Here is a 14,433-nt window from a genome sequence, read left to right on the forward strand (position 1 = left end):
GGGTTGGGGCACCACCCTCTATCACCCACAGAGCAGGGCCGATCAGGAGGTTGGGCGCCACCACTGTCACACTCAGGGCAGGGCCAATGGAGAGGTTATGGCTCTACTCTGTCACACACAGAGCAGGTCCATGGGCGGGGGGAGGGGGGGGTGGGAGTGGGGCGCCACACCCTGTCACACACAGAGCAGGGCTGATCAGGGGGTTGGTGCGCCGCACCCTGTCAAACACAGAGCCGCAGGGCGATCAGGTGATTGGGGAGCTCCCCCCTATCTGGCACAGAGCAGGGCTGATCAGGGGGTTGGGGCACCTTCCCCTGTCATGAACAGAGCAGGGCAGTTAGGGAGGTTGTGGCCCCACCCCCTGTCACACACAGAGCTGCAGGGCGATCAGGGGGTTTGGGCCGCTGCCCCCCTGTTATGCTGGTCCCGGTGCCGGGAGGCCTCACTGCTCCGCTGATCCTGGTGCCAGGAGGCATATTACCCTTTTACTATATAGAATAGAGGCCTGGTGCACGGGTGGGGGCCGGCTGGTTTGCCCTGAAAGGTGTCCTGGATCAGGGTGGGGGTCCCCACTGGGGTGCCTGGCCAGTCTGGCTAAGTAGCTGAGGGCCGTTTTCAGGCTGGCGGGTGACTGAAGCTCCCAACCGCTCCTTTTTTTCTTTTTTTTCTTTTTATTCTGGGCCAGCTTTAGCTCTGAGGCCTCGCTGCTGAAAGCAGGTTTCTGGCCTTTAACTTCTGTATTTGATACAATGTTGCGGTCAGGCTGACTGAAGCCCGGCTGACTGAAAGCTGGTTTCTGGGGTTTTGTTTAGCTTCTGTATTTGCAACATAGTTGCTTAGAGTTGCCGCTGAGAGGCCGGCAAGTCAGGCGGGGAACGTTGGAGTCCGCCATCAATGGAGCAAGCAAGCCTCCCTGTTCGCTTCAGTGCATGGCTGCCGGCCGCCATCTTGGCTGACAGCTAATTTGCATAAGGATATGCTGATTAGCCAATGGGAAGGGTAGAGGTCGTACGCTAATTACCATGTTTCTCTTTTATTAGTGTAGATATGATGTGTATATTTTCAGTGAAATGAAATATTCTAAGCTTTGTATGTGACAGTATAATTTAAACGTGTGGCCTTTTGTTTTCATTTAATAGCCATGAGAACTTGCAAATAGAATAAAATGTCATACCCCTTTTGAAAATAAATTCATGCTTTTACTCAAAAATCATTTAGCATCTGCTTTGTCTCAAGAGTTATACTATGACATGGGCCTATGATTAGAGTGTTTGTAATACAGTGGAGAATTTGAACATTAAACTAAGGTATGTCATGTAATAATATTAAGTGCTTGGGTAATTAAGGTGCCTCCACTGCCTGTCTGTGTGACCTTGGGCAAGTTACTCTATTTTATCATCTACAAAATGGAAGTATCCATTGCCTACCTCATAAAGTGTTTTTGTTTTTTGGACAGTAAAAGCATTAACTGCCCTCCCCCCCCAAAAAAAGCCTAAAGAGTGGTAAGCATGCCAGGAAATTTTATCAAATTGTAACATCAGTAGACAAGTAACTTGTATTGTTTAGTGAATGCTGTAATGAGGGAGAGATTGTGTTTATCTAAACTGATCAGAAGGGATGTTTGCATTGATACCTATACAGCATGAATAGGTGATAGATGAAAACTTTAAATCCCCTTTAAGAAACTAAATTATTAATGCTTTTTTAAAAGAGGAAAATAAAGCATGCATATTCCATTTGCTCAATAGGGCTCAACCTGTAAGGTATCTGCAGAATATGAAGAAATTTTGAAGGAAAAGCTTGCTCGACAACAGCAGCTTTGTAAATTGCGCGCTCAATGTGAAGTAAGTACTTTTGCCATTAGTTCTGAGGCAAGTCAGAGGTAATTCAAATGTTCAACTAAATGATATCTTCTTTTCTAAAGAACCCAATTTTTTTCTTTCAATGTCTCGTGACTTGAGCAGAATTAACTGAAATTGTATTTTTCTTTGAGTAGGGCTTTGAGAAGCAGTTGAAAAAAGTGATAATTCGGTTGCAAGAAAACCATGTACATATTAAAAAGAGAGATAAAATCATCGCATCTCTTAATCAACAAGTGGCTTTTGGAATCAATAAGGTTTCCAAGTAAGTACAAATCCTTTTAAAACAAAATTTGGGGTTTGCTCCATAGTGAACAGTCTTTAAAAGATAATCATAGGTGCCCACTAGGTGGCATTGTGACTGCATATCAGGAACTGCCAACCACAGACTGCACTTGCTTAAAAACCATTTCTATTTTTGCCTTGCCAGCTAAATGGAGAAATAAGCAACTGCTCACTCTATATATCAAGCTTTTCATGTATTAGATGAACAAGTGTGAAGATAATAGAATTTCATGAGGAAGATAATTAACTTTCAGATCATGATTTTAGTTTATAAAAATGTGATCAATGCTTGGCCTTTTCTTTATAGCATATGATAAATATATTCCTCAAAGACATCATGGAATCAGTTGTATATTTTTTTTTATGTTGGTCCCTCAGAGTGTTTGTGTTCCAAGACCAAGAGAGTTAAAATAGATTAAATTCCTGGAGACTCTTCACAACTGCACCAATTTCATTTCTCTTATAACTTTAAGGATTAAATGCCTAAGACTAAAAATTTTGACTTAATAGGAAAAAACAAGTGTCTTTATTTTACTCTAATAATCACTGCCTCCGATGAGTATTAGTTTAAAGAATAATATAACTTAATTATTCTAATGAGCAATAATAGTACCACAAGATACCAGTCATCTAGGAAGTCTAATTTATTTTTAAATACATTCTTATTGATTTCAGAGGGGAAGGGAGAGGGAGAGAGAGAGAAACACCATTGATGAGAGAGAATCATGGAGTGGCTGCTTTCTGTATGCCCCACACTGGGATTAAGCCCGCAATCTGCGCATGTGCCCTGACCGGGAATCGAACTGTGACCTCCTGGTTCATAGGTCACTGCTCAACCACTGAGTCATGCTGGCCAGTCTAGGAAATCTAATTTGAAATCTTTCGCAGTTCCTAGATTGCTAATAAGGAGAATAAGTAATTTCTAGGAAATAATTTTAAAGTGAGGAGTCCAAAATACTAATTGTAAAATTAGAGAAATACTTGGCAGAAATTTAGGTCTTAAGTTTTTCCCTATATATCATCTCATCCATCCTGAAGATGTTTTTAAGAACTGATTGCCATAGCTCTGGCAACTTAATATCAGTTGAAAATACTTTCAGGCCTGTCCCTGCTGGACTTAGAGAGATCCTTCAAGTTCACAAGTAGGTGAGTAAACTAAGATAGCATGGGCTAGCTAAGCACTGCAGTCACTTAAGAAGGATTCAAAACTTCGTCTTTTAGCCTGGAAGATAATGACCAGTCCAGAAATGTGTTACATAATACCAGAGATCAGTAATGTAATGTCATGCATGCAGGTGAATTTCCTCTCTCCTTCATAATTTGAGGATATCCCTTCTCAACTCTGATAGCTGACCTAGGCACCCTTATATGCTCGAGACTACAGACAGATCACTTTAGGGGATATATATATATGTTCACTCAATAAGCATTCAGTGTTAAACATTCACCAAACATTTAAGTACTAACTGTGAGAAGAATTATGTAAGACATATGTAGAGGATACCAAGACGTGTTAGACATTAACTGTTAGCTAGTAGAGAGTATAGGTTACATAGGGGATTAAAATTACATATAACAGAGGGACTTTCAGTTTCACCAAGATGTAGTTGCTCCATTACTTATAAGTCCTCCATCTTACAGTTAAAATACCCTGGACCTAAAAGAACAAATAAACAGGAAGACTCTGAGAGGTGGAAGAAGAAAGCAGACAGTCTGGAGACCTTGGACTTGAGGAATGATACAGCAGTGATTTTCCTTATTGCCTCACATATATCCTAGACAAGGTGCTGCAGAGACTGCTGACTGCCAATAGGCATAGGGTGAAAACTCAAAGGAAAACCTGTTCCCTCTAGCCAAAGGAACAGGAAAAGGAAAATACAACAACTAAAAACCTTCTTGTCACTACCCACCTACTCCAGCCAAAGACCAGCAGCCCCACACCACTTCTTGGAAGAAGATAGTATGCTTTGACAAAAGCAGATGGCAGGAATCAGATTCCTCTGCTGGGGTAGCAGTACTGAGCAGGCGGTTGATCTTGCATTCTCCACCAGGAGGGAGCAGATAGTGCTCATTTCCTCTCGCAGGATAGCATCAATGTGGTCCATCTATGAGCTAAGCCTCTACCTCTACCCAGCATCTGTGGACTTAAACTGATTTGAGGTGGGACTAGTCAATGGTAGGTTTTATCCCTTCTTTCTCTATGGGAAGCTGAGTCTCCACCTCTGGTGTTAGTCTCCACCACTCCTTTCCCCCCATCTCCCCAGTTGGTGCCAGAGCTCTTACCTCTCTCTATCAAAGCAGTGTGAATCGGCCCTTCTACACTTTGCTAGAAATAGGAAAAGATCAATAACAGTAGGCCATGTGTGCATATTATAATACCTAGTGCAACAACTAAGAAAGCTACACAGAGATGGAATCCTAAAAATTGTTCACATAACCCAAAAGAAGGTAAGAAAAGAGAAACAGAGGAAACAAACAGAAAACCAATAACAAAATGGCAGACCTAATCACTAACATATCAATAATTACCTTAAATATACTAGTAAATGGTCTAAATACACCAATTTAAAGATAGATACTGGCAGAGAGGATTTCAAAGATGTAACAAAAAATGTGATAAAATAATCACTATTTACAAGAAACTTCAATTTCAACATAGGTAGGTTGAAAGTATAAAGATGGTAAAAGATACATTATGTAAACAAAAAAACAGAAGTGTCTGTATTAAGATATATTAATATGATAAAATGAGCATCAGAGCAAAGTAAACTACTGGAGACAAAGAGGGACATTACTGATGATAAAAGGATCAATCCACCAGGAAGGCACCAAAACGAAGTTGTATGTACCAAAAACAGCGCCTTAAATATATGGAGCGAAGCCTGATAGAACTGAAAGAAATAGAAAAATGTACAATTTTAGTTGGTTACTTCAACACCCTACTCAGCAATTTATAGAACTACTAGACAGAATCAATAAGGATATAGACCACCTCTACAATACCATCAACCAACAGGATCTGATCAATATTTATAGAACAATTCACCAGATAACAGCAGAATCCTTATGCTTTCCAGTATCCACAAGAAATACACCAAAATAGATGATAACCTGTACCATAAAACAAACCCCAGTAAATTTAAAATAATTGAAATTATGCAAAGCATACACTCAGATCACATGGACTCAAACTAGAAAACAATAATGCTAAGATAACAGGAAAATTTCCAAACACTTGGAAACTACATAATTATTTATACTTTATATTAAACATACCTAATTATTCCAAGGGAAATAAAATACATTGAACTGATCTAACGTGAAAATATAATATGTCAAAATCTGTGGGACACAGCTAAAGCAGTTCTGAGAAGTCGTCTCAAATGAATAATACAAGCTCCGACCTCAAGAACACAAAAAAAGAAAAGTAACCAAAATAAGCAGTGGGAAATAATACAGATTAGAAACAAACAAACAAAAAACTAGAGAAAAATCTATGAAACAAAGCTGTGTTTTTATTTTATTGAAAAAATCAATAAAATTGCCAAACCTCTAACAAACTGAACAAAAGGGAAGACACAAACACCACCATCAGGAACGAAGTAGTGATATCTCTACATATACTATAGACATCAGAGAACTCTGCTGAGTGAAAAATCCCAAACCCCAAAGCTTATATACTATATGATTCCATTTCTATTACATTTTTAAATGAAAAAATTTCAAAAATGATAAAAATGGAAAACAGACAAGTGGTTTAAAGATTATAAGGAGGAGATGAGAGTGGAACGGAAGTGGATATGGCTATAAAGGCAAAACGAGGAATCCTTGTGGTGATAAAACTCAGTATCTTGAACTGGATCACTGTCAGCATCCTGGTTATTATACTGTCATTTTGCAGGATATCATTGCAGGAAAGATGGGTAAAGAGTAGCTGGGTTCTGACTGTGTCATTTTTTACAACTTAAAGTGGATCTACGATTATCTCGAAGAGTTTAAACTTTTAAAAAGCACATAACTGTCAAATGGAGCTATATTTTATAGGGATTCTGTTGCGATAAGAACTTCATTGAAGACATAATATTGAACCTAGGCTAGGTAAGATGAGATGGGAGAAAAGACAGAGGGCATCTAGGCAAAAAAAAAAAGGTATGAGCACTGTGTATTCTCATATAAGCTTTTGAGCCTATTTTTGTTTAACTTTGATCATATCCCAAGAGTATGTGATAAAAATATAAATAATCTTTAATTGTAGAATGTTGATTTCTTTCATCTTAGGATGTGGTGTTTAGTGGGAAGCAAAAAATAAACTTTTTTTCTTTGTCCTAAATCAGTGCCAATCCTACAGTAAATGTTTGATAAATATTGATGATGATTGCAATTTTAACAGAGTTTTACAGAAAAGTGACATTTTGTACAAGTGACAATAAGCACTTAATAAATGTTAAGAAACTGCTGTCAATAAAGTCCATATAATAAACTTAATAGCCAACCAGAATAAGCTTGAGAACTTTAGATCTTTTAGAAAAGAAAATCTAATTCTACCCTATCATGTAATTCATGAGAAAAATATGACTGAAGTTATGACTGCCTGAACATATATAGCTGGTTCATATCCAAGCTTGATGATAAGAACTATGCATACCTTACCCTCTATTACTTACAAATCCAGGTCTTCTGTATTCCCTAGCAGCTCTGTCAACTCTTATCACCCACTGTAAACTGGAACTGGGTAAAATATGGATGTATCAAAGGAAAGGAAGATGCCAGTTTTAGAAATCTTACTACTGTCCAACTCTCTTTCTATTCTCCTGTATATTACAATAACAAAGCTTGTATTTCTTATTATTTACTTCAGAACATGACCTCTTATATAAAAAGAGATCTGGTTTCTTTCATTACATTTTTAGTCCAATAGAACATTGATTGTAAGTCTCTATACAGCTTCTAAGAAGCTTCGAGTAAAGTTGAGTGGATAGTCTCTGAAATCAAGTAGTGAGCATTCTAGCCAACATTTAAAGTCATTGTTTTAAGGCTTTACTATTCCAATAATTTATATTAACCAATACTCCTATGTATCTCAAATGTCTCGCATATTAGAAACTTAAAAAGAAATATGTTTTTGCTATAAATCGCTTCATACTGAAGCAGATTAACAGGGCAATATAAAAGCTTGGTTGTGAAGAGAAATACAGCAGCAGCACAAGGAAGGAACATAAAAAATAGGATGTGAATATATGTTAACGAAAAAGTATTACTTTGCATTTTTCTTAATAGCTTCTTGCATATGAATTTTAAGCTATCACAGATTATGTTTTCTGATTTATACAAAATTTTTATCCAGATTTCCCATGATTAGGTTATATGAGTGATTCCTAGTTTTAATTCATAGTCCTTATTAAAATTCTTACTTGAACTTAGCTTTATTACTTCTATATTTTAGGTCTGGTTTCTTTCAGACTATGTCTTTAATAGTTTGCATGACTTGATATAATATCTCTTTAAGGAACTTTAAGTTCTCAATCCCACAATAGGCCTAGGCCAGTGGTCGGCAAACTGTGACTCTCAAACCACATGCGGCTCTTTGGCCCCTTGAGTGTGGCTCTTCCACAAAATACCACATGTGGGTGCGCACGTACAGTGCGATTGAAACTTCGTGGCCCATGCGCAGAAGTTGGTATTTTGTGGAAGAGTCACACTCAAGGGGACAGAGTCGCGTGTGGCTCGCGAGCCGCAGTTTGCTAACCACTGGCCTAGGACATCAGAAGTTACCATCTCTGTTTTCTAGTGGGTAAACTGAAGTACAAAGAAGTAAAGATATTTTTCCGAATCACTGAGCTGGGAATACAAGATAAAATAACTCTTGTCGCTGGCTTTCTAATTTATAGCTTAGTTGAAACTAAAGAGTTAAACTTAGTTCTTTCTTTGTGAAGTCAGTAAATCAGACATCAGAAATAAGATATATTTCAGAAGGACTTGGTATCAGAGTTTAGTTATTTTCAGACTCAACAATTTGGCCCCAAATGGACATACTTAATCCTTCCTCATCTATAATGACAAATAATTTCTAACATTTTATGACTTTTTTCTTTGCTTAGATTGCAGCGTCAAAACCATGCTAAAGATAATGAGATCAAGAACCTTAAAGAGCAACTTTCCATGAAAAGGTACAAACAGCCGTTGCTTTGGTTGAGTGCACCCTCTCTGAAACTTTGTATTTCACTCAGCATGTTCTGGCTAGGACAGCCATATAATTTATCATCCAACCTGGGGCACTATGAGCCTGAAATTGAGCAGTATTCATAATAACTGAGGCAACAGGTATAAACTAGAAGTGTCCTAGACAAATTCGGAGGTTATGTTCACTTTAGCTCTGGCCCTAGAAAACTGCTGAGAGAATAAATCAGCTAAATTATTGTCTCACATCACACTATTGTCAGGGACTAGAGCTTATTGAGTTCTTATCTCTTTACCCTAATCAATACAACTGGGTGTGACTGCTTTATGAAACTGACTTAACTTTTGTTCTCATTCATAGATTTGCCTGCAGGTAATTTTTTTATAACAGCTTTTTTGAGATCTAATTCATACTGCATAAAATTTACACTGTTAAAATATATAATTTATTGGTTTTTAATATATTCACAGAAATGTACAACCATCACCACTATCTAATTCCAGAACATTTTTATCACCCTGAAAAGAAACCCTGGATTCATTAGAAGTCACTCCTCATTCTCTCTTCCCCAAGCTTCTGGCAACCAGTAGTCTATTTTTTGCCCCTGGATTTGCCTATTCTGGACATTTTATATAAATGGAACCATTTAATGTGTGGTCTCTTGTGATTAACTTCTTTCACTTAACATAATTTTTTTCAAGGTTCATTCGTGTTATAGCATGTATCTGTACTCATTCTTTTTGTGGAAAAATAATATTCCATTGTATGGATATATCAAATTTTTTTTCTTTTCATCAGGTAATGGCAATTTCATTTGTTTTCATTTTGGGCTATAATAAATAATTCTGTTAGAACATTTGTGTACAAGTTTTTATGTGGGCATGTTTAAATTCTCTTTTGGTGATGTACTAGTACATATATGTAGGAATGCAATTGCTAAGACATGTGGTTAACTCTGTTTAACTTTTTGAGGAACTGCCAAACTAATTTCTAGATCAGTTCACCATTTTACAATCTCACCAACAATGGATGATAGTTCTGATTTCTCTATATCCTCACCAATACTTATTGGATTATTGGTCTTTATTTTACCAATTGCAATGGATGTGAAGTGGTATACCATTGTTCCTTTCATTTGCATTTTCCTAATGGTTAATTTTGTAGAGCATCTTTTTATGTGCTTATTGGCCATTTGTTTGTCTGATTAGAGAAATGTCTATTTATATCCTTTGACCATTTTTAAAATTCAATTGTTTGTGTTTTTACTGTAGAGTTTTAATTTTTCTTTGTATGTTCTCCATACAAAACCCTTATCAAATATTTGCAAATATTTTCCTCCATTCTGTTGGTTGTCTTTTCACTTTTTTTGTTGTTTTGTTTTTGTTAATCCTCACCCAAGAATATTTTTCCACTGATTTTTAGAGAGTGGAAAGGAGGGAGAGAGACAGAGAGAGAGAAACCTCATGTGAGAGAAGCACATTGATTGTTGCCTCTCGCATGCACCCTGACTGGGCCTGGGGATCGAACCTGCAACCAAGGTACATACCCTTGATTAGAATTGAACCCGAGACCCTTCAGTCTGCAGGCCAGTGCTCTATCCACTGAGCCAAATTGGCTAGGGCTCTTTTCACTTTCTTGGTGATGGCCTTTGAAGTACAAAAGTTTTTAATTTGATGAAGTCCAATTTATCTATTTTTTGTCTCATTGTAGGCAAATTTTCTATAATCAATGGTATAATAATTCTCTTGGACATTTTATGATCCCCCCCACCCCCCGCCACCCCCCGCAAAACACTCTCACCTTAATGGTATTAATAATATATTGATTTATCAAGCTTCTCTTCAGTGTTTGTCAGATACTCAAGTATCCAGATGTTTATAATAATAAAACATTGAGGATAGCTTTGGTGAAAGTTCCCTATTACCATGTTATATTTCCAATTAATTGTTTCCGTTTAAGACAGTGGTTTGTATTGCTCTGGAGTTCTGTAGCTCAAGGTGAAATGAGATAAGAAAAAGAGAAACCTTACAGGTAGCCATTTTCCATAATGTCCCTGATAAATAATGTCCTATCATCATCTCCTTTCCTCTTAAGCTGTAGGATTTGTTTTCATTCTGAGGCGTTGAATGTAATAACATTAAAATACTTTAATGCAGTGCCCTAGCTGGTTTGGCTCAGTGGATAGAGTGTCAGCTTGCGGACTCAAGGGTCCCAGGTTCGATTCCAGTCAAGGGCATGTACCTTGGTTGCGGGCACATCCCCAGTAGGGAGTGTGCAGGAGGCAGCTGATCGATGTTTCTCTCTCATCGATGTATCTAATTCTCTATCCCTCTCCCTTCCTCTCTGTAAAAAATCAATAAAATATATTTTTTAAGAAAAATAAAATACTTTCATTGCAGTGACCTAGCTTTAATGACACGGATAATAAAAACATTTTTAGTTACTATTACTTGGATAAAAAGGCTTGTATAAAGAAACTTTAGGTAAAATTTATTAATTATGATAATACCTGACATTTATTCATTATTTACTGTGTGCCAAACACAAAGTGCTTTATGTATATTATCTGAATTAACTTTCACTATAGTTCTTTGAGGTAAGTAATACAATTTCCTTCACTTTTACATGTGAGAAAACTGAGGTAGAAGGAAGGTCAGTAACTTGCCCAGGGTTTCACATTTAATAAACTGTGGAACTGAGATTCATCCTCAGACAACTTAACTTGAGAGCCAAGTTTTAAATCATTACCTCTATATTGACAACTTTAAAACTTCTATGCTCTCGATAGTAAAGGATAACAATAAAGCTTAAGTATTGTCTTCTCCTGCTTTTATATGCTGTATACTTTTCAGAAATCATTATCTATTCATTGAGTAGCTTGTTACCTTTCTTCCTCTTAAATAAGAAAAGTCTGTTCTTGCTGCAATGTTACTGACTCTTTAATGATCACGTATTTCAGATCTCAGTGGGAAATGGAGAAGCTTAATATGGAAACCACAATTAAAACATATTTAAGCAAACTGAATGCAGAAACTAGTAGAGCTTTAACAGCTGAGGTGAGAGAGAGAGGGAGGGAGGGTCAGGGAAGCAAGTTTACTTGTGTACTAATGTACTAAAGAATGTGGTGGTTTTTTTTAAAACTGTTTTGTAAATAAAGAGAAATAAGGCATTTTAGGATCAGCTTGAAAAAAATCAGCTCCAACCTTGTGGGTTTTTTTGACTCATTGGCATTTTGTATGTGATTACTACAGTGTTATGATCTTATGTTGTTTTTCTCAAATGACTCCAAGAAATGTGTTTGCTTCAATATATATAGCAAATGCAGACATCATGGGAACATTTCCATAAAGCCTGGTCACCAAGCTAAATTTTTAAGAATTATATTTCACTGCTGCCATAATCTCCCTTCTTTGCTTCTTACATAAATTTGCCAAAAGCACATATACATCATACACTCCAATGTAAAAAACCAGTTTACATTCTGGATCCAGAAAGTTACCCAGTTTCTTCTAGGTTAGCTTAGAACAGTGGTTCTCAACCTTGGCTGCACATTAGAATCACCTTGGGATCTTTTTAAAATCCTGATTTCTGGGCCTCATCCTCCGGAAATTCTGTTTCTTTGTTATGGGGGAATTTTAAAAAGATTCCTAGGTGATTCTGATGTGCAGCCAAGGTTGAGAACCACTGATTTAGATAGTCTGTTTCTTTGTTACTAATGTTGTGGCTTCATCCCATGACAAAGAAACAGAATTTCCGGAGGATGAGGCGTAGAAATCAGGATTTTAAAAAGATTCCCAGGTGATTCTAATGTGCAGCCAAGGTTGAGAACCACTGGCTTAGACCCTCACAGCTAGGTTCTCTCAAAAAAAAAAAAAAAAAGATTGTATGTGTATAGTTTTTGTTAATAGATAACCAAACTTGATATACAATAAGATTCAAGTTTTGGAAAGCTCACTGACATTAAAATCATTATAGATCTCCCAAGCTCTATTCTTTAGCAGAGTTCTTAGAAATCCAGAGGTCAACAATTGAGTGATATCTGAAGAGTTAAAGTGTTGGAGTGCTAGCTTTAGTGAAAAACAAAAAACTCAGAATACCTTAAGTGCTCAAGTTTGCATTTGTTTTTCACTGTTTTAAGTGAGAAAGTTTCTAATTCCATTAATTTTAGAAACACTTAATGCTGTCCAAGAGAATAATAAGCTATTTTCAATAATAGTACAGAAGGGATTCTTGCTGTGGGTTTGGACTAGATTACCTCCAAGGCCCATTGCACTGCATGGTCCTATAGAGTCTGTTTATTTTCTTATCCCTTCATCTGTTAGAAAACAAACAGCAGGGATTATTTTGAGTTTTCTTAACTCAATACCCAGGCTACATCTAGTATAAATTAAATTAGAATCTCTTGGACTGCCATCATTTTTTAAAGTTGGTTTAAAAACTTTTGAGATGATTCCAGTGTATGTGCAGGTTTGAAAACTAATCTTCTAGAATGTTTACAAACCCAGTAACCATTGAATAAAAAATTAGAATTGCAGAATTGATCAAAAAGCTTTTATAATGTAGCATCAATGGTCAAGAAATTCAGATGATATTGGAAGAGATTGAAAAATAGCTTAAAATTTATATGAAATGATTGAGAAAAGAATGTATTCATTTACAAGGACACCTTCAACTTCTTTTTCTTTCTCTTAAAAATCTGCAGGTGTATTTCTTACAGTGTCGTAGAGATTTTGGTTTGCTTCATCTAGAGCAGACTGAAAAGGAATGCCTCAGTCATCTTGCCAGGGTGACTCAGATGGCAGCAAGGTAACTTTTCCCTCTTCCTTAATTCATCTTGATCTCAGAGATACTTGCAAGTGGCTCCAAGGTTGAACATAATTTGTGATGTATATAGTAAAAGCCTAATATGCTAAGGGTTCGGTCATCCATTCAACCAATCAAAGCGTAATATGCTAGTGATATGCCAAGGCCGCTCAACTGCTCACTATGATGTGCACTGACCACCAGGGGGCAGACAGTTGACCGGTCGACCAGTGGCTATGACATGCACTGACCACCAGGGGGAAGACGCTCCAACTGGTAGGTTAGCTTGCTGCTGGCGTCTAGCTAATCGGGACTGAGCGAGACTGGCTGGACATGTCCTGGAGCCCTTCCGCGGTCCCTCCCCAGCTGGCCAACCTCCCTCGTCCCTCCCTGGCCCCGATCATGCACCTGTGGGGTCCCTCGGCCTGGCCTGTGCCCTCTCGGGGGATGTCAGGGAGTCGGTTTCAGCCCAATCCTGCATGCCAGGCCGAGGGACCCCACTGGTGCATGAATTAGAGCACCGGGCCTCTCATTTTAAATAAATGACATTGGAGTCTTTGGAATGAAGAAGCTCTTGGGTTTTTAAACCTCAAAGGTCACCTAGTCACTTGGATGTTCTTTGTTGCTTCTGCTGCAGTACTGAGAAATCTACTGAATGCAATAATAGCTTCTGACAGATTTTTTTCCCTTCCTCTGCAGTCAAATAGATCAAAAATCTCAGTCAGACAACAATGAAGATCAGATATTTACAAACCAAGGTGGATTCTAAGTGGAAAATTTTTCTAATTGTTTTCTTTTCAATACCAATTTGATTTTTAAATACCTTCAGAGTACTTTGGGGGAGGGAGAATCAGTATTAACATATCTAAAATCACACATTAAAGGCAATTTCCTGCTGTGCTTTATATGAGTGATTTTCAAATATTGGGCAGATTGTATGAAATTCTTAAATTTATAATTTTATGAGGTATAAATTCAAACTTAAGAGAATTAGAATCTCTGGAACCAAGGCATCATTATTATTATTTTTAATCCTCACCCAAGGAAATGTTTATTGATTTTAGAGAGGAAACATAGCTGGATGTTTCGATTGATAGCCTTATGTGCTCTGACCAGGGATCAATCCCACAACATTTTTGGTGCATGGGATGACGCTCCAAGCAATTGAACCATCCAGCTGGGGCACATCGTCATTTTTCTAAAGAATTATTTTAATGGTCTTCACTCTTTATTTCCAAGAATCAGAATCTCTGAGACTTAACAAGATTTCCAGGATATATTGATGTGCAGTCAGGTCAGGAAAGCACT

The 14,433-nt window shown here is 37.4% G+C and overlaps 1 protein-coding gene across 1 annotated transcript in view; it reads left to right on the forward strand.

Moving 5' to 3' along the window:
• DZIP3 (DAZ interacting zinc finger protein 3) overlaps positions 1-14,433 on the forward strand; it is a 130,379-nt gene that overhangs the window by 79,033 nt on the left and 36,913 nt on the right. The window contains exons 21-25 of the mRNA XM_014456995.2: positions 1,749-1,844; positions 1,997-2,124; positions 8,243-8,311; positions 11,282-11,378; positions 13,025-13,128. Of these exons, the coding sequence (XP_014312481.1) occupies positions 1,749-1,844; positions 1,997-2,124; positions 8,243-8,311; positions 11,282-11,378; positions 13,025-13,128 (494 nt within the window). The remainder of the gene's footprint in view (positions 1-1,748; positions 1,845-1,996; positions 2,125-8,242; positions 8,312-11,281; positions 11,379-13,024; positions 13,129-14,433) is intronic.

This window comes from Myotis lucifugus, unplaced genomic scaffold (genome assembly GCF_000147115.1).
Source record: "Myotis lucifugus unplaced genomic scaffold, Myoluc2.0 scaffold_67, whole genome shotgun sequence".
Classification (NCBI taxonomy): Eukaryota; Metazoa; Chordata; class Mammalia; order Chiroptera; family Vespertilionidae; genus Myotis; species Myotis lucifugus.